The sequence below is a fragment of the Balaenoptera musculus genome, chromosome 8 (assembly GCF_009873245.2).
Source record: "Balaenoptera musculus isolate JJ_BM4_2016_0621 chromosome 8, mBalMus1.pri.v3, whole genome shotgun sequence".
Lineage (NCBI taxonomy): Eukaryota > Metazoa > Chordata > Mammalia > Artiodactyla > Balaenopteridae > Balaenoptera > Balaenoptera musculus.
In genome coordinates this window covers 58,827,395-58,848,683 of record NC_045792.1, presented here as the reverse complement: position 1 = coordinate 58,848,683, position 21,289 = coordinate 58,827,395, and the positions used below count along the sequence as shown (strand labels likewise).

At 45.2% G+C, this 21,289-nt stretch overlaps 2 protein-coding genes across 3 annotated transcripts in view; one reads left to right on the top strand and one right to left on the bottom strand.

Moving 5' to 3' along the window:
- The window catches only part of ANAPC15 (anaphase promoting complex subunit 15), a 71,248-nt gene that overhangs the window by 22,756 nt on the left and 27,203 nt on the right, over nucleotides 1-21,289 (bottom strand). The window lies entirely within an intron of this gene.
- Nucleotides 13,539-17,891, top strand: LOC118898714 (folate receptor alpha). The gene is made up of 5 exons (XM_036859148.1): nucleotides 13,539-13,647; nucleotides 13,734-13,907; nucleotides 16,756-16,944; nucleotides 17,145-17,280; nucleotides 17,432-17,891. The coding sequence occupies exons 2-5, from the start codon at nucleotides 13,746-13,748 to the stop codon at nucleotides 17,716-17,718; spliced, it is 774 nt and encodes a 257-aa protein (XP_036715043.1). The 5' UTR covers nucleotides 13,539-13,647; nucleotides 13,734-13,745; the 3' UTR covers nucleotides 17,719-17,891.

Sequence of the window (21,289 nt, the reverse complement as noted above, 5' to 3'; positions counted from 1 at the left end):
GCCAAATTAATTAATTAATTAATTTTAAAAAAAGAATTACATAGGATTGAATGAACTGCTGAGGATAATTATAATTTTTTAATGCCTTTTGCTTGAAACATTGTTGGTTCTTTAATCTTTTGTTTTCCAGATTTAAGGAAACTTTTTCTCTTAAGCTAACTATGACTTATAGTAATTTGGTTAAGTATATCTTTGTGAACAAAGATGAAACAATTACTTTTCCTTCCTACCTGATCCCTCCAGAATTTGGAAACTCCCATTGAGTATTCTTATTTTCATGGCAATATAGTTATTTGCATAAGGGCAACAAGAATCTGTTCTCCTTGTGACAGGACAAAATTGGAAATGTTGATTATATCACCAAGGTTTTTGACAGGAATATCATATTTGAGAGAGACATACACAGACTCAGGTATGGCCAGATGGCTTTAAGGAAATAAGTTGACTTTATAGAGCCAACAAGCCCCTTGGAAAAATCACCCTGGTACCTTGCTTACAGGGTTTCAGCAGCATTATAAGATCACTTCCTGGAAGGCCCAGGAACCTCAGAATATTTTGGGAACCTCAAGAAGAGAGAGGAATTCACCCAATTTTACAGGTATTGCGGGCAAAGTCTGATGGTAAATTCTAGGCTTGGTTTCCTAGCCTCAAGAGGCATTTAAAAATTCAATCTGGAGATTCCTTATGAAAAGTTCCAGCAAGGCAGACTTAAAAGAGCCTATATGATCAATCACTATTCTTGCTGCACCTGTGTAAATAATCAGGCCACATTTAATGAGACTAGACTTATTTTGCAAACAAATTAGTCTTACTTTGATTATCTCTGATAGAAATGGGAGTGAGTATAGAGAGAAAAAAATTATGTTTCAGTGGAAAACTATTGTATACCTTGGAGACATCAGATTCTAGTCCTGTTAATTGTCTTTGGCGTTTTGTTTTGTACCTTTCAACTGGACTGGATGCTGCATTCTTCTTGTTTCCTCCAATATCTGGCTATAACTCTCCAGACTAATGTTTCCAATTTTTCTCCCACCCTCTGACTTGGAATCATTAAGAACAAAAACCACCCTTTTCCCAAAGCTATGCAGGCTGAAGTGGGACAACTTGATGTAAACTTCAGAGAGATCTCCACGACAGCTCATGTATGGACAATCTTCATGACTGTTGCTATGTGGGCCACTAAGAAAAATCACCAGAGACATTCAAACTGCAAACCAGGAAGATCTATCAGATTGCCATTGTCTGCCCTCATTCCATCTGAAAATGCCTCAAGCCTGACATCTAGAAATCTTCTTGACTGCTGCCTTCAGAACTCAGAAACTTGGATTATAATATGCTCCAGTCATGAATCTTTTTTGTTTGCTTGTTTCTTCTGTTTCCCTAGAAATGCCTCTTATTAAATACCTGATCCAAGGGAATTCCCTGACAGTCCAGTGGTTAGGACTTGGAGCTTTTACCGCAGAGGGCCTGGGTTCAATCCCTGGTCAGGGAACTAAGATCCCACAAGCGTTGAAGGCAAAAAAAAAGTTTAAACAATTAAATAAACAAATACCTGATCCAAATACCTGCATCATATAGGCCTACCTTGGGGAACCCACCTGCATCACTGCTTCCAAAAATGGGATATAACCCTTTAACTGACCTATTCTCAGGACTAAAAGACTGGTTCAATGAGATACAGAGCAATCTCCCAACTCAGGACAGGTTCAATGCTACTTATACCAGATGGCCCAAGATGTTAAAGTATTCCACAATCTTACCAAATCTTTGAACAGATTCCCAGCCCCCCACCTCCCCCAGAGATAAATGATCTACTTTCAAGACTGGACTTTTCAAGTTTGATACAATGGCTATGGACTGAATTTCAGACTATTGCCTGTATAATTATTATCAGATTTGCTACTATAACCCTATTTAGATGTGCAATTTCTGGTTACAATGTACCCTACCCCGACTTTTAGCCAATCAGTTACCCAGTCAGTTAATGTCCTCACCATTGATTCTGATGCCTCTGCATCACAGGGTAGATTGCATTGTAAACCCTGACAGGTTGTTGGATTTTTTTGTTTTTTTATAATGCAAGTGCCTGACTTAAGTTTTGATTGCCTATGTATCCACTTCAAAGATGACTATCTTTTGGGCAGGGGGAGCAAATAATTTTTAATTTCCTTCCTTCCTTCCTTCCTTCCTTTCTTTCCAAATACACCAAAGGATCATGCAATGCTGCTAGCATTGGATGCAATCCTGGGCCACAAGTCCGCACACTCTTTTGCAACTGGTCCTGTGATGGCTGAACCTTTCATCTCGCCTCTACTGTTTACTATGATCCCAGTGTTATCTTCAAAATAAAGAAACATGCCATCTTTTCTCTGGTAAGAATTTTGTTGTCAAATTACCACTGCTGGATGTACTTTCTTTCTGAACTCTGGTTTGCCTTTCTTTTTTAAGTACTTTTTTTTTTTTGGCCATGCCACGAGGCACGTGGGATCTTAGTTCCCCTACCAGGGATGGAACCCATGCCCCCTGCACTGTAACTGCAGAGTCTTAACCACTGGACCACCAGGGAAGTCTGCTAGTTTGCCTTTCTTGACAGTGGCCCTCACCATGTCACCCATACCAGCAGTAGAAAGTCTATTCAGTTGTCCCTTGATCCCCTTCACAGAGATGATAAAAAGATTTTGGCTCCTGTGTTCAAAGACGGCTATCTAGAATAAACACATCGCCAGCCACTAGATAAAAAGCCAGGCCGCCTCTCTGCATTGAGGTTCCTTTGTTTTAGCAAGGTTGGTTGAATTTGATAACTGTTTGGGCCGCTTGTTTTTTCTCTTTCCATGCTTTAAATTTCTGTCCTTATGTTTTAAATTCACCAATAAAGAGTGAGCGCGCGAAAACCTTGGTCCCCACCCTTGACCCCAATAAAAGCAGAACCCCAGGCTCACACATGCTTTCTCTCTCTCTCCCCATGACCTCGCTGTGTGGCCCCAGGTGCTGTGTGACTTCCAGGTCCTGTAAGTAAAAAACCTTTGTTTTTTCAAAGTTTCCCAATGGCTGTTGCTGAAGGGTGCCTTGCAATCATAATAAGACCCACGAGGGCCAATCCAACCACATCATTGCTTGACAGGCTGAGACCGGCACAAAACACCCCCCATATCCACAGGGCTCTCCTTTCCTCATTTCACTGTGGTCTCTGCCCAAATATCACCTCCCCTTTCCCTGCTTTAATTTTTTTCATAGCACCATCACCAACTATCTGTTTTCTCTACCCTCCTCTCCTCCTATTAGAATGTCAGCTTCATGAGAGCAGGGATTTTGTCTGGTTCACTGTTGTAGCCCCAACACCTAGAACAGCCCAGCACATAGTAGTCACTCGATTAATCTTGAATTGATTCGTTGAATAAATCCCCACTGCCACCCTGCTGGTCCGAGGCACCATCACCCCAGCCCTGGACTCCTGAAGCAGCTCCCTAACTAGTCCACCTGGCTCACCCCCATGCCCACACTCAACCCCTTCTGCACACACCAGCCAAGGGGATCTTTCAAAACTGCCAACTGAATTCACTCCCTAGCTTAAACTCTGCAATGATCAAATAATTTGATAATTCCTCGAACTGATGAGATTTTGTGGAAATAGTCACTCTTACTGGTATGAGTGCACACCGGAGAGCAATGTGATAATATCTCTCAAAGTAAATAATATATGTACCTTTTGTCCCAACAATTCCATATCTAGGAATTTATCCTCTAGATAGGTTCTTTTTTTTTCTTCATTGTTTTATAGGATTTAAAGAAATTTGTAAATTGTGGTAAAATATACATAACAAAAAATTTACCATTTCAGCCATATTCATGTGTACAGTTCACCTGCATTAAGTACATTCATATTTCTGCGAAACAACCACTACCATCCATCTACAGAACCTTTTCATCTTCTCAAACTGAAACTCCATACCCATTCCCCTCTCCCCAGCCTTCTGCCAACTACCATTCTACTTCCTGTCTCTATGAATTTGACTACTCCAGGTACCTCATATAAGTGGAGCCATACGATATGTGTCCTTTTACAACTGGCTTATTTCACTTAGCATAATGTCTTCAAGTTTCTTCCATGTTGTAGCATGTGTCAGAATTTTCTTCCTTTTTAAGGCTAAATTCCATTTTTTAATTCCATTGTGTGTATAGACCACATTTTGTTTATCTATTCATCTGTTGATGGACCCTTGGGTTGCTTCTACCTCTTGGCTATTGTGGAATAGTGCTGCCATGAAAATGAGCATACAAATATCTATTTGAGTGCCTGCCTTCAATCTTTTGGGTATATGCCCAGAAGTAGAATTGCTGGATCATATGGTACTATATTTAATTTTTTAAGGAACCACCATACTGCTTTCACAGCAGCTGCACCATTTTGAATTCCCACTCCTCTACATAGATTCTTACGTACAAGGATGGATAGATATGCAAGGACACTCACTGCAGCACTGACTGAAATAGTAGAAGCCACTTAAAGTCAATAAAGTTATTTACATTAATAGAATCACATAGCTCTATATACACTGATAAGGAACCATCTGTAGCACATCCTGTTAAATGAACAAAGCAAAGTGCAAGGGAATTGGGGGTAACCTTACTTCTAGGGATTGGTGCCAATGTGTCCTGTTGCAAGATTGGTCCATTCACTCTCCACAGTAGCCTGGTCTCCCTAGGGGCTGAGTACACCTAGATGCTGGACTCAGGGCTGACCATCTGTTCTTGGATGTGATGAAAAGGCATTCTGTTCCTGTCATAATCTTTGATCATCTGCGATAGAAAGCCTTTGAGAGCAGTCATGCATAATGTAGGCTCCAGGTCAAAGCAAAAGGTAAAAAAACAATAGCTATAGTTTTAGGTGTCACAAATCACTGTACCTTTCATCTAGGGGCTGCTGAGAACCAAGAACATTGATAAAAGACATTCAGGAGAATTGGATGAAGGTTGGTCTTGGCATTCACCAGGGACTATAGTAGAGTATTTAGCACCACTGGCAAATCAGTCAGACCTGGCCTTGGCCATGATCATGGAAGCTGGGATTGGAGGGTGTGAATTTCAAAGAAGATATGATTCTACAGGCTCACTGGTTGAGGACACACCACCCTCTCTTTGGACCCTGTGGGTGGGGTGGGGTAGGTCTTAACACTATTTGTAAAAGTACAGAGATGGGAATAACATGACTTTGGTTACTGGAATAATTATGGGGGGTGGGGGAAGACCCCAGATCTGTGATCAGCCTCCATAGAAAAATTTGCTCAGAAACATTGTCAGGATTGAGGAAGCCCTGAGGAGCCAGTATTATCTATGAAATCTCCTGTTCACTACCTCACAAGGACAAATCAGAAAGTAATTGAGGCAGTGATGATTTCTTGAATAATTCTTCAGTCCACTGTCTTAAAAGCATTGTACAGAATATTCAAAGAGGATAAATAGAAATGTGAATATCATAACTACTAAGATTTGTAACTGGTTGGATTTAAAGATTAGTGTGATAATCTGGTTTCCCTCAGAATCTTATTTTAGTAAGAATAACTGGGGAATTCCCTGGTGGTCCAGTGGTTAGGACTCTGCGATTCCACTGCAGGGGGCATGGGTTCGATCCCTGGCCAGGGAGCTAAGACCCCGCAAGCCCCACAGTGTGGCAAAAAAAAAAAAAGAATAACTGCTATGTGACTGTATTAGGGTTATAGTTATAAGCCAAATTATTTGAGACCCTAAAAAAGGCAATACTATCACAGTGTTACCAGTTATCTATTGCTGCATAACAAACCATCTCATAACTATGTGGTTTATTGTTGCAGGCAAAACTGGATGTTAAAATAAGTGGATTAAAGTATGATGAAGATATTTACATTGTGTCAAAGTCTCTTCCCACCAAATACTGATTACTCACAAAGGGAAACTAATAACTATATGGTAGAAAAACCACCTTAACCAAATGATTACCAGCATCCTGTATAACATCATGTATCCCTTGATATGATGCAGTGCGAAAGGACATTACTCTTCTGATTTTCTTGCCAAAAATATATAATCTCTAACTATGAGAAAATATCAGACAAACCTAAAGTGAGGGACATTCTATAAAATAACTGACCAGTACTCTTCAAAAGTGTCAGTCATAAAAGAGACAGTTTGAGGAACTGTCATAGATTGGAGGAGAATAAAGAGACAGGACAATTAAATGCCATCTGGATTCATAGATTGATTGGATCCTGGACCAGAGAAGGGACGTTGGTGCAAAAACTGGCAAAGATGAAATGAAGTTTATAAATGAATTAATAGAATTGAATCAAAGCCAATTTCCTGATTTCTTATGATTGTACTCTGGTTATATTTCAACATTTGGAGAAACTGGATGAAAAGTATACAGGAACTGTACTACTTCTGCAATTTTTCTGTAAGTCAAAGATTATTACAAAATATAAAGATTAAAAAATAAAATACGCTTAGTGGTTTACAATAATAGCTATTTTATAATATTTCAAGATTTTGTGAGCCAGGAATTTGGGCAAGACTCAGCAAGATAATCCTTCTGCTCCACGTTGCAGTGACTGGGGTCACTTGGTGGTATTCAGCTTGTGTCTGAGCTGGTCCTGAGCATCCAAGATGATTTTGTTCATGTGCTTGGCACTTGGGCAAGAATTGCTGGAAGGCAGGCCTCAACTGAGGCCCCCTCCTCTCTATGTAGTCCCTGGGCTTCTCAATGTGGCCTCTCCTGCAGGGTGGTCAGTCTTCTTACATGGTGTCTCTGGGATCTAAGAGCTAGTATTCCAAAATACAGGAAGTAGAAGCTGCCACTCCCTGTCTTGGTCAATTTGGGCTGCTGTAACAGAATACCATAGATTGGGGGGCTTAAACAACCAAAATTTATTTCTCACAGTTCTTATAACAGACAAGAACAAACCTGACTCCATGTCAGATCTCTTCCTTTAGCTCGAACCCTTGTGCTCTATTGCCCATGCTTACTCATGCTGGCTCTGCACCTTTGTAAAGAACGTTGCCTATAGCCTGAAATATACATGATAGCCCATTCTGGAGGCTCTGACCTTTAAAGGTATAACACTTTTCCCTTCATATAGAGATAAAACGTTGCAGAACAGGGACTTCCCTGGTGGTCCAGTGGTTAAGACTCTGGCACTCCCAATGCAGGGGGCCCGGGTCAGATCCCGGGTCAAGGAACTAGATCCCACATGCCGCAACTCTAGATCCTGGGTGCCACAACAAAGATCTCACACGTGGCGACGAAGATCCCACGTGCCGCAACTAAGACCCGGTGCAGCCAAATAAATAAATAAATATTAAAAAAAAAAAAAGTTGCAGAACAAAAAATAGCAATTGCTGGTTAGAACTTCATGCTTTCACTGCCAAGGGTGCGGGTTCAATCCCTGGTAGGGGAACTAACATCCTGTAAGCCGCATGGTGTGGCAAAAAAATAAATAAATGAATTAATTTAGAAAAGAAAATAACCATTGCCTTGTTGCAGGTTTATAGGAACATTGTGAGCAGACTTTGGACAGCTGCAAGAACTAAGGATTCCTGAACCAAGAAGTCTGCAACAACCTGCCATACTCTCCACCCCCTTTTAGTATAAAAGAAGCCTGAATTCAAACTCGGGTAAGATGGTTCTTTGGGACACTAGTCCACCATCTTAGCCTGCCGGTTTTCCATATAAAGTTGCTACTCCTTGCCCCAAAAACTCGCCTCTCAATTTATTGTCCTGTCATGTGGCAAGCAGTACAAGCTTGGACTTGGTAATATTCCGAAGCCTGGGAGTCTGAGATCAGGGTGCCGGCACAGCCAGTTCTGGTGAGGACCATCTTCTAGGTTGCAGACTGCTGACTTCTTAATGTATCCAGACATGGTAGAGAGCAGAATGAGGCAAGTTCTCTCATGATTCTTATAAGGGCACTAATCCCATCTAATACTAATCACCTCCTCTAACCCTAATCAGGTCCCAAAGGTCCCACCTCCTAATACCATCACATGGGAGATAGACAGTTTCAACATACGAATTTTGGAGAGACACAAACATGCAGTCCATAACAGTCCCTTACAGCCTGGAGCTAGAAACCGGCAGAGTATCACTTTCACCATATAATATTGGTCAGAGCAGTCACAGAGCCTGTCTACATTCAAGTGAAGGGGACACAGACCTCACTTCTCAATAGTCAAAGAATTTGTTCCTTTTTTTTAACCCATCACACATGGGAAAGAGATTAGATTAATCATAACCCTTGGTTCTTGGCATACTTTTTTTTTTCTTGGCTGCGCCACGTGGCTTGTAAAATCTTAGTTCCCCAACCAGGAATCAAACCTGCACCGTTGGCAGTGAGAGTGCCAAGTCCTAACCACTGGACCACCAGGGAGTTTCTCCAGCATACTCTCATCATTGATGCAGGCATGGACTGCCTTTATATATTTATTTGTGTATTTGCTTAGCTTTTTTCAAAAAGGCAAAGGAAAGCTTATGTTTTTCCTTTTTGTGTCATTTATGATTTGTATACCTGCTTGATAATATGACTAGAAAGAACTTCTAAGCTTATCTCTGGTTGGAATGGGGTGACACGATACTCATTTCTAAAATATATTTCCCTTATTTGCATTATTTGGCAAAACTTAGCAGAACTAAAAAAATAACTGTACAGTCTAAGAGGTTTCTGGAGAGAGAGGCTCGAACTCCCCTGGCGGCCCAGTGGTTAAGAGTCTGCGCTTCCACTGCAGGGGCCTGGGTTTGATCCCTGGTCAGGGAACAAAGATCTTGTATGCCGCTCATGGCACGGCCAAAAAAAAAAAAAAAGAGAGAGAGAGAGGCTCTAAAGATTGTTCTAAAAAGTAAACACAGGCTGTGGTTTCTCAGCTAAATTTCCTGTAGGTAAGGTAGGAAAATAAAACATTTGATCTGGAGATGGTATTACAGTGAAAACGCATGGGCTTTGCAATTAAACCCACTTGGGTTGAATCCTGACTCCTCTACTTTCTAGCTGTTTGGGAATTCGGCTAGTTCCCAGAGCCTCAATTTCCTCATCCTTATGCTGGGAATAATGTCAACTTTGCAGGGTGTTGTGAGGATTACAAGATACAACAGTGTAAGTAAAGCATCTATTATTCTAATTGGTATAAAGTAGTTCTCAGTATATGACTACTAGTGTGATTATGTACATTAATGTTTAGTAGGCTACAAATAATACTTTCAAACTACTCCTAAGAGAAGGAAGACAGATAGACATACACGTCCCTATTTAGAAACTGAAGATACGAAGACCAGGAACACACTGAAGATCACAGGCTGGTACAATGGAAGGAGGGCTGGGCACTGCTGACTGTGGACCAGCACTCAGCACTGATGGAGCCCTGGGCAGGCAGATGGGGCAAGGTGAGCACCTCATAACAGGACACTGACCTTGTCACCTCAGACTTACCTGCAGCAAGACCATGTACTGAGAACAGGACTGAAACCACAGACCCTGCCCCCTGGAGAGGCATTCTACTAGCTGAGTAAGTGATGACAGGATTTGGAGGTTTTCCCAAATCATAATGGGAAAATATCCATATACATTACTAAAAAAAAACCCAGAGCAGTACCATTTGTCTTCCTAAGTGAGGTAGCAGTTTTACTGTCTGCAATAATGTTTGAGAAATGAAGACTGAGAATCAAGCACTTTTAGCTTGCAAAAGTGAACTTTTCCTTCTTAACTTTTTGTTATAATGGTTAATGAAAGGATTTTTTGCCACAGAGAGCATTTGAATTAATTTCAGACAGTACAAAGCACAAAGAAGTAACTTGAAGGTTATGCTATCAAATGTGACAATAATACTCTAGTGTATAAGTGTGGATAATTTGATTTCACGAGGTTTTTGTTTCTTTTGTGAAAAGCATAAATGTATAGTAAAAGTATCCAAAAGTGGAAAGCATAGAACAGTATGCCATCATTTGTGCATAAAAATGGGATATGTGTGGCAAAAATGCATAGAATTTCTCTGGCAGTATACCCAAGGAACTAGGACTATTGGTAGCCTCATGTTTATACTTTTGTAAACATATGTATAGCATCCATAACTGATATGTAGCATTGTTTACATTGTTAATCATGTTACTCAAATTTACATCAATGGTATCAAATCAGATGCATCATTCTGTATCTTATTTTTCCATTCAACCTTTTGTATATTTATATAAATATACATAAATACATGTATATTTCAATAAGGTATATGTATATTCACATGGTTCAAAAATCAAAACAGCATAGAAAGGTTTACAGAGGAAAGTCTCATCCCTAAGCCGTGCCCTCTCCCCAAGCAACCACTTAAAACAATTTTTTTTGTACCTTTCCATAATTCTCTTTCTTTCTTCCTTCCTTTCTTTACTTTTTTTTTTTTTTTTGGCTGTGCTGTGTGTGCATCTTGCAGGATTTCAGTTCCCCAACCAGGGACTGAACCCGGGCCATGGCAGTGAAAGCCCGGGATCCTAACCACTAGGCCACGAGGGAACTCCCTCCAAAATTTTCTTATGCAAACACAAATATTCTCCCTCCTCCTTTTTTACACAAAAGATTGCATTCTATTGTCACCTTTCTGCACCTTTCTCTTTTTTTAAAATTGAAGTATAGTTGATATACAATATTATATGTTACAGGTGTACAATATAGTGATTCACAATTTTTAAAGGTTATACTCCATTTATAGCTATTATAAAATATTGGCGATATTTCCTATGCCGTACAATATATCCCTGTAGCTTTTATTTCACACATAAAATTTGTACCTCTTAAGCCCCTACCCCAATGTTGCCCCTCCCCCCTTCTCTCTCCTCACTGGTAACCACTAGCTTGTTTTCTATATCTGTGAGTCTGTTTCTTTTTTGTTATATTCACTAGTTTGTTGTATTTTTGATTTTATTTAAAAAAAATTGTTTTTTGGCTGTGCCCTGAGGTATGTGGGATGTGGGATCTTAGTTCCCCAACCAGGGACCGAACCCTTGCCCCCTGCAGTGTAAGCGTGGAGTCTTAACCACTGGACTGCCAGGGAATTCCCTGTTGTATTTTTTAGATTCCACATATAAGTGATATCATACAGTATTTGTCCTTCTCTGACTTATTTCACTCAGCATAATACCCTTCAAGTCCATCCATGTTGTTACAAATGGCAAAATTTCATTCTTTTTTATGGCTGAGTTGTATTCCAGTGTGTGTGTGCATGCGTGTGTGCGTACACATCTTCTTTATCCACTCATTTGTTGATGAACACTAAGGCTGCTTCCATATCTTGGCAATTGTAAACAATGCTGCTATGAACATTGGGGTGCATGTATCTTTTTAAATTAGTGTTTTTGTTTTTTTGGATATACATCCAGGAGTGGAATTGATGGGTCATATGGTAGTTCTATTTTTAGTTTTTTGAGACACATCCATACAGTTTTCCACAGGGGCCACACCAATTTACGTTCCCACCAACAGTGTATGAGGGTTCCCTTTTCACCACATCCTCACCAACGTTTGTTATTTGTGTTCTTTTTTTTTTTAATTTTTATTTATTTATTTATTTTATTTATTTATGGCTGTTGTTGGGTCTTCGTTTATGTGCTAGGGCTTTCTCTAGTTGCGGCAAGTGGGGGCCACTCTTCATCACGGTGCGCGGGCCTCTCATTATCGCAGCCTCTCTTGCTGCGGAGCACAGGCTCCAGACGCGCAGGCTCAGTAATTGTGGCTCACGGGCCTAGTTGCTCCGTGGCATGTGGGATCTTCCCAGACCAGGGCTCGAACCCGTGTCCCCTGCATTGGCAGGCAGATTCTCAACCACTGCGCCACCAGGGAAGCCCTTGTGTTCTTTTTGATGATAGCCATCCTGACAAGTGTGAGGTGACATCTCACTGTGGTTCTGATTTGCATCTTCCTGGTGATTAACGATGTTGAACATCTTTTCATGTGACTGTTGGCCATCTGCATGTTTTCTTTGAAAAAATATCTATTGAGGTCTTTGCTCATTTTTAAGTCAGGTTGTTTGTTGTTTTGGTGTCCAGTTGTAGGAGATGTTTATATATTTTGGGTATTAAATCCTTATCGGCCATATCATTTGCAAATCTCTTCTCCCATTCAGTAGGTTGTCTTTTTTTTTTTTTTCTGGCGGCACTACACAGCTTTCGGGATCTTAGTTCCCCAACCAGGGATGGAACCCATGCCCCCTGCAATGGAAGCGCAAAGTCCTAAACCACTGGACCGCCAGGGAATTCCCTCAGTAGGTTCTCTTTTCGTTTTGCTGATGGCTTCCGTTGCTGTGAAAAAGCTTTTAAATATAATTAGGTCCCATTTGTTTATTTTTGCTTTTATTTCCTTTGCTTTAGGAGACAGATCCAAAAAAATACTGCTGCGATTTATGTCAGTGTTACGCCTATGTTTCCGTCTAGGAATTTTATGGTTTCCAGTCTTACATTTAGGTCTTTAATCCTTTTTGCATTTATTTTTGTATATAGTGTTAGAGAATGTTCTAACTTCATTCTTTTTCATGTAACTGTCCAGTTTTCCCAGCACCACTTATTGAAGAGACTGTCTTTTCTCCATTGTATGCTCTTGACTCCTTTGTTGTAGTTTAATTGACCATAAGTGTACACACCTTTCTTCTTTCACTTAACAATATACTTGGAAAGTTTTCCATATTTGTACATCAAGAGCTTTCTCATTCTTTTTCACCAGGTTAAATCTCATTGCGTGTATGTACCATCATTTGTTTAACTGGCCCCTAACTGAAAGACCATTGAGCTGTTTCCTAGACAAAGCCTCCAGCCTTCCTTGACAGAGCAGCTGATCAAGCAGTCAGGATGGGCTTATAAAAAAGTGTGGGGAGGTGGGGAGACACTCTACCATCCCAGGTGGACTGAGGGCAGAGGTAAGGGCAGCACAGGGAGGAAAGGCAGGAGGGGAGAGGCAAGGTGGGAGCTCCCCGGTGCCCTGGGAGGCTGGTTTCTCTCAGGCTTTTCCTCTGGTGCCCCACCACCCACTACTCTGTCTCAGTTTCTTCTCCACATTCCCCTTACCTCTTGGCCTTCCCCCAGGTCTAGGCCTGACTCTGCCCGGGAAACTTCCCAAGACCCGTCCGCGGGGGTTGGAGAGGGTTGCCGAGGTGTAAGGACCTGGGGTTTATTTAGCTCTCTGGGCCTGCAGTCTCACTGGCTTTCCACATAGCCCTGCCCCTACTCCCAGCTCCCCTGGCACATGGTCCAGGACCTTAAGCAAGAACTGAATGGCTCAGTGGCCTTCATCTGGCCCCGGGTCAGCTTTCCTGTCTGCCCCACTGGCAATCTCTGGGCACCTAAACCTAGACTGCTTTGGGCTAGTGGGAATGGGCTGAGGAAGCAGAAGCAGAGCCTGTCTGGCGCCCCTCCTCTCACTCCCCAACCCCATCAGCAGATCATGCCCTGTGGTTCCTCTTATGCGGGACCCTCTGATTGTGGGTGAAATACTGGCTGGCCAAATCCGGAAGGGGATGTCTGGAGAGGGGTGGTGGCTCCCTCCACGTCACAGAGCAAGCTAGTGTTAAAATGTCCTCAGGCGGGGGTGGATTCCTACCATCTGGCCCAGACCTCTCCAGGCCGTTCATCGCTTGGCTCATCTGTGCTGTGGGGTAAGCTGGGTGGGGAGGCCAGAAGATCTGGGCTGGCGGGGGAGACAGGAAATCTGACCAAGAGTCTCACGGTGGCTTTCTGGCAGAAGTGGGTGGACATGGCCTGGCGGATGACACAGTTGCTGCTTCTGGCTTTGGTGGCTGCTGCATGGGGTGCCCAGTCCGGGACTCCACAGGCCAGGACAGACCTGCTCAACGTCTGCATGAACGCCAAGCACCACAAGACAAAGCCAGGCCCTGAGGACAAGCTACATGACCAGGTGAGGATGGAGTGGGGTCTGGGGTAGGGGAGAGGGCTGACCCCAAAAAGGGGAGAAGTTAGGGAGATGGGAAGATCAGCTTTGGCAGGTGATGGAGGCAGCAGGGTGGCTGAGGTGATCCTGGTGGACCTCTCTCAGGAGGCCACTAGAACACTGGGGTGACTATTTATCTAGCACCCTCTATGGGCCAAGTGTTTTCCTCACACCTTGTCGTGAATATGTCCAAAAGGCCTCCTTGGTAGGTGGATGGTGGTCTCTACTTATACAAATGAGGAAATAGGCCCACAGAGGGCACAGGTACATGTGGGAACTGAGAAGCCAGTCATTAGCAGGTGCCGGGAGAGGGACTGGTGGAACCTTTCCCAACCTCATTATGTGCCAGCCCACGGAACTCAAAGTCAAGGTAGAAGAGACACGTCCCTCATGGTCACGACGTGACAAATAACTACAAACAGGCCAGGTCCCCAACCCCCATTAGGTCCTGAAGAGACAGTGACAAATCAGATATGCTGGGAAGACTTCCAAGTAAAGGGACCGTTGGCCTTGGCCTTGGAGGATGAGCAAGAGTTTTCCAGGAAGACAAAGAAGGAAAAGGCAGCCTAGCAGAGGACAGCATGTACACGGGTTGGAGGGTGACAGCACAAGCGGTGGCAAGTCTAGTGTGGCCAGAGCCAAGGATACTGCTGCACACAGAGAAGGGGAGGTGAGGCCTGAGTTCCCATTTCATAGGGAAGGCTCCTGAAGCAGCTCAGAGAATCTGAGCTTGAAGTTGAACTCCAGGCTCATGAGAGATGCCGATATCTCATTCCTTCCGGTCACCCCCTCTGCTCCCTACAAGGCTTCACACTGCTGGAGGGCTGGGGTGTTCCCAGGGAAAGACTGGCATGGACTGCTTCCAGGGGCTCCAGGTGAAAAGAGGGAAGTCCAGCAGCCCATTACCTCTGAGTCATTTCCAGCAGTTCGTTTGCTCTGTGTGTGTGTGCATGTGTGTGTAGTAAAATATCCATAACATAAAATTTGCTGTTTAAGCATTTCTAAGCGTACAGCTCTGTAGCATTAGGTAGATTCACATTGTTGTGCAAACATCACCACCATCCATCTCCAGAACTTTTTCATCTTCCCAAACTTAAAGTCCATACCCATCACTGCATTTTTAGAACTTTTAAAGTTCTTTTTAGGAATTTTTTTTTTTTTTTTTTTGCCGCACCGCGCGGCTTGTAGGATCTTAGTTCCCTGACCAGGGATCAAACCTGGGCCCTCGGCAGTGAAAGCGCAGGGTCCTAACCACTGGACCGCCAGGGAATTCCCAGAACTTTTTAAGTTCTAAAGGTTGCTTTAAAGAACGCTAAGCAGCACTTCCTCTTTGCCAAGAAATGATGCAGACACCGACCTTGGAGGGAGTCAGGTGATTGTAATTCGGAGGGATGTAGGCTATATGGTAGTGGCTGGTTTTGCTGAGTCTCTAGCATAGGCCAGGAAGTGCTTTTCATTATATTTAATTTAGTCAATTAATTTATTTATTGGCCGTGTAGCACAGCTTGCAGGATCTTAGTTCCCCGACCAGGGATTGAACCCACATCCTTGGCAGTGAAAGCGCGGAGTCCTAACCACTGGACCGTCAGGGAATTCCCCGCTTTTCATTATATTAACTAACTCTTTTGGAGGCAGAAACCCCTGACCCTGGCTGGCAGGTCGGGGATGAGGTGCATGGGGTCTTGCAGGGCGACCAAGAGTTGGGCACCTAAGGAACTGCATGCACGAAGCTGGGGAGGCCTGGAAGCAGGTTCTGCGGCAGCAGCCCCAGGCGTGGGCTGGGTTATTGGAGAGGGGTTGGTTTGGATCCACCCTCAGGGATTTTCCTTAGTTTCTCCTGAATGCCCAGACCTGTCACATCTCCCTTCTCACTTGAGCCTGGATGTTAGAGTTCATCTCAGACATTTTAAGCAATTGGCTCATGATCGCTCAGCTCTTGACTCCCAGCCTACAGCAATTTCTAAAGAGAAACCTCCACCACTTCTACCAGCTTACCTGCCTTGAATTCACCCTTCTAGGATTGCCTCCCATGTTTAGTCAGGCCCACGTTCAGGCCTATGTGTGGTCACTGCCCCTCTGTGCCCCGCTGCTTTTAAGACCTACCAGGAGTCCCCCTCGCCTGGGGTTCCAGACCCTGAGAGAGCCAGACTGGCCCCCTTCCCCTCCACGCCTCACCACAGCCCGAGACCAGGCTCCTCTCTCTCCTCTCTGTCCTGAGGTAAAACCTTAACCTTACCATCCACAAGGGGTGCAGCTTACTTAAGCTCTGTAAAAATCGGAGTAACGACCTTTTACTCCATAACTGGGTTACTGAGAAGATAAAGTGCAAAAGCCTCAGGGACTTCGCGTCTGCTATTTTCAGTGCCCCCAGTGTTCTCTGTCTCCCCCCTCCCCACCCCTAACTAAAACCATAAGCGCAAGGAGGGCAGAGATTTGATCTATTTTGTTCATTACAGTATTCGCAGCACCCAGCACAGTGCCTGCACTCAATTCATACTGTCTCAGTGCAAAATGAGTAATCTAAATAACCCAGATAACATGAAATAACTTTGTAAACTGCTTAGAGATGTACAGATAATAATTGCTCCCCCAGACGATGGTTCCCCAGGTCTCCCACATCCCCTGTGTTACTTTCTGTTAAAAGTCAATACTACTATTGCCTCTACCCCACCATGAGGGCTCCTCAAGGCCAGGCTTAGAGGCAGCCTCCCCAGCGAGGGCTCCTCTGGGTGACTTACCCGAGGCAGAGGAACCAGAATCTGGAGGAGATGGCCATGGTGGGTCAAGGACTTAGTCCCATGTCTTCCCCTCCCAGTGCAGTCCCTGGAAGAAGAACGCCTGCTGCTCCGTCAACACCAGCCAAGAAGCCCATAAGGATATTTCCTACCTGTACAGATTCAACTGGGATCACTGTGGCAAGATGGAGCCCGCCTGCAAGCGCCACTTTATTCAGGACACCTGCCTCTACGAGTGCTCACCTAACCTGGGGCCCTGGATCCAGGAGGTATGGGCACCATCCCCACAGACATGAACCTCAGCAGAGGGCAGGGCCCACAGGCCAGTTGCAGGGAGGGCGCGGTCCAGGAATTCTGGACTGAGGGCGGAAGAGGCACCGCCCCCTCCCCCAGCCCTGGACCCCATCAAGGCTGTAGCAGCTGAGATCCCTGGCTGACTGGAGCCCTTCCTCCCCCCCGCTCCCCCCAGGTGAACCAGAGCTGGCGCAAAGAGCGGGTCCTGAACGTGCCCCTCTGCAAAGAGGACTGTCAGATCTGGTGGGAAGACTGCCGCACCTCCTACACCTGCAAGACCAACTGGCACAAGGGCTGGAACTGGACCTCAGGTGAGGGCCTGGGTGGGGGCGGTGGGGAGGGAGGGGTTTGGAGGTGGAGCGGGGGTGTGGAACGAGTATATGGAGATTTGAGGCTGTGGGGCTGGTGGAACAAGAGATGGTTCTGGACCCAGTGGCTACAGGTCTTCCATCCTCCCCATAGGGTATAACCAGTGCCCAGTGAGAGCTGCCTGCCACCGCTTTGACTTCTACTTCCCCACGCCTGCTGCTCTGTGCAATGAAATCTGGAGTCACTCCTTCAAAGTCAGCAACTATGGCCGGGGAAGCGGCCGCTGCATCCAGATGTGGTTCGACCCGGCCCAGGGCAACCCCAACGAGGAGGTGGCGAAGTTCTATGCTGAGACCACAAATTCTGGGGCCATGCCCCAGGGGATTGGACCTCTCCTGCTCAACCTCACCCAGATACTGCAACGCTGGTTCCTTGGCTAAGCTGTTTCCACTGCTGACACCTGGATACCTTCCTTGCCTGCACCCAACCTCAGCTCAGCCCTGCTCCACTCTCTCAGATGAGGAGGACTCACAATACCCTGGTCATTGGTTCCTGATCCAAGGTCCTGTGGGGATCCTCTGACAGCCTATTCTAATAAATATATCTATGTGTGTCCTGTGCCTTATAAATAATTTGCGGATGCGTGGGTTGGGGGTGGGGGCATGCCTCATTGCTTCATCATTCCTCTTGAGAGGCCCAAAGCGGGACTGGGACTAGCTTGAAGTTCGGCAGCAAGTAGGGGGTAGAAGTTGATCCCTTAGCCTGGGGCTCTTACTTCTGCACCAGCCTTCCCCCTCATGCCCCCTCCTATACCACAAGGGAACAAGGGAATTGGTAGAGGGAAGCTGGGGAGAGATTGGCAGATAAGTTACCAGGCTCCTGAAAGTTTCTTTCCCTTTCCTTCCCTTACTAGATGTGGGCTGGGATGGAGATATCAGTGGGCAGATCCCCATGATGAACACTTGCACTGTCTCCATTTTTTAAAAATGACAATTCTACAATGAAAAATCATGCACATAGTAGAATGCTATAGCATTGAATTCCAGAAGAGGGATTGCTGGGTCAAGGAGTATTTGGATTTATAATTTTGATAGTTACAATTTTACAGGGGTTATATCAATGTGGCCCCCACTAGCCTTGTTTCCCCACAATCTGGTCAACACAGTGTAGCGTTAAACTTTGAATTTCCTGCTAAGCTGATTTTCTTCTAAACTGATAGGTGGGATAAAGGGCATCTCAGTGGAGTTTTCACTTGCCATGTTTCTTACCATGAGAACACAGTTTTTGAGATCTTTCCATATTGATCTACAAAGATCTAATTCATTCTTTTCCATTGCTGGGCAATATTCAGTTCTATGTATAGATCACATTTAATTCAGTCACCTATTGATGGATATCTGAGGCAGGGAGGTTCTTTTATGGCCTTGACATTTTTACAAAGCATGGGCCAGTTATTTTATAGAATAACTCTCATTTTGGGTTTATCTGTTTCCTCATCAGATTGAGGTTCTGAATTTTTGACACAAGTATCCCAAAAGCAATACCGTGTCCTCTTGGTGCATCATGATGGGGGGCACATGGTGTTGGGTTTGCCCATTCCTGACGATGTTAACTGATCTTTTGGTTGAGATTGGTTCTGCCAGGTTTCTCCATTACTTTTCCTCCGCTTTGTAATTAATAAGTATGTTGTAGGGAGATACTTTGAGGACTGCAGGTATCCTATTTACCATCACACTTTCACTCTGGAGTTTCACTGTCTGATGGACATTTTTTAAAAAGTGAAAACAAACACTAAAAATGTCTTATTATGTGACATCCCCTCTCCAACCCTTTAATGCTCTTCCATGGTGTCTGCTGGAAAAACCAAACTTCAGTGGCCTGGAAGCCCCCCTCCTCCACTTAGATATCGTGTCAAATTAATTCCCCCTCTACACCCCCCATATATAAGCCCCATTCACACTTTTCACTTTGGGGCTTTTACTCCAAATATTCCCTCTCAGGGTTCCTGGGATGCTCTTTTATACTCTGCAGGCTGGCTCCTTGTAGCCACTTACGTTTCAACCTACAATTAATTCCCCACTAAAATGACTTCTGACCACTCAACCAAAAGAAGTCCTCTTGTACAGATATCCATCCACTGTGTTTACTGACTTTTCCCTAACAAAACATACACACCTGAAAGCAGGGGCCATGTCTATGACATTTTGTGCCAGATCCCCTGGGCCTGGGTCAGTGCCTAGCACAGAGGAGGTACTTAGGAAGTGAAGGAATCCATGCACTCATTCTGTCAGTCAGCAGATGCCTTCTGAACACCCAATCTGCCAGTGTCGGCCGACAGGAAGGGAACTGAGCACCTTGCGCTGTCTGGTGGGGGCAGACAGATGTGAGAACCAGTAACTCTTAGAACAGTGAGCTGAGGGTTTGCTCCAGGGGAGCACAGAGTGTGGCGTAGTTCCGTGGAAGCCCAGAAAGGTTAGGGAAGGCTTCCAAAGCATAATGTTTACCAAGCAGACTAGGTGGAGGAATGGCATTCCATGGAGAGGGCTCAGGAAGTGCAAAGGCTTGGAGGTGACAGAAGCACAGCAGAATTTCTAGGTGGCTAAGACAGAAGTTAAGAGGTCAAGGGCAGGAAATGAGGCCAGAGAAGAAACACTGGATCTGCAACCCTCAAGACTCTGATGCCCTCACAGTGCTCTTCTCCTTTCTTTGTGAAAGAAGCCAGGCTTGGAATCAGACTCAGCTCTAGCCCCTCTTTGCTGCCTGGGAACCGCAGTTTTAGCAGCTGTGAGGATGGGTGATAAGCAACTGCATATGCCATGGGCTGGCACTCAGGAAAAGCCCCAGTTTCTCCCACCCCTACTCCCTGCAGCCCAGAGCCCCCACCCACGCAGGGCCAAAGACCTTCCTTTCATCTTTGTCAAGTCACAGGGCAGCCTTCAGATCGGGGTCCACAAGGATGCCAATGGCTAACTTGGCTGGTATTAAGCTTCCAGTCCGGGCAGATACTCTCGGGATCGGCTCCACAGTGGATGCTTGACTGTACCCCTCCCTGTTGGCCAGATGGCCTGAGCACTGAGGCTTCAGATTCAGAGCCCGGCACGAGGCTCAACAAGGGCAGGGACTCCTCACAGATTAGAACTCCACCTCCAACTCACTTCCCACCTGCTGGTCGCTTCTTCTGAACCCCTGAGGTCTCGGAGGCCAAACATCACTCCCGCAGTGGAGGAACTATAAAGCCCAGTTTATGATCAGTTCCTGGCGCAGGGGTGGAGGATGGGGGACAGGGGCAAGTCCCATCTAGAAGAGCATCTAGAGGAATGCTTTTGGGCATTCCTAGACACCTGGTCATGCTCCAATTAGGAGAAGGCTGAGCTGGGCTTGTAAAGCCAGGAGGGAGGTCTGGGTGTTCTAGCAGCCCTCTACCTGCTCAGGTCTTCAGAGGGCTTAACCCTCCCAGGTTGTCACAGGAGTCAAGTATGGCTCACTCCGAGGGAGAGGGAAAGCAGGGCACAAGCTAGGGGTCTCCTGGGAGTTGAGTTCTCTCCCCTCCCCCCCACTGGAGTCAGTTTCTTTGCAGGCTCTTTAGGGCTTTCCTTCTTGGCTGATGCTCCTCCAGTGATCCAGCTGCCTCCTCTGGCTCCCAGCCCCGCCCCCTGTTCCACGGGCTCAGACCCGTGGCCTTTCCAAGGATAGTGAGGCCCCATATTCCTTAAACTTCTGCTGCCATCATAGGCTGATGGCTCCCACATCCAACCTGGACCCTTCCCCGGGCTTTCACCTCTACCACCACCTCCCCGCCGTGTTGCACACAGGCACCTCGACAAAACAGAGCTCAACGTTCCCTCCGGCCCAGATTTGCTCCTCCCCTCTTCCCTTTCCCCACCAGTGGTACCAGCCTGGCCTCAGAGGGTGAAAAAAGAAAGGCTTCTGTCCCTGGCTGGGGTAGGAGTGGTGGGAGGAGTCTACATTAGAGCAGACTCTTAGCTGCTGGAGAAAGGAGACTTGTGTGTG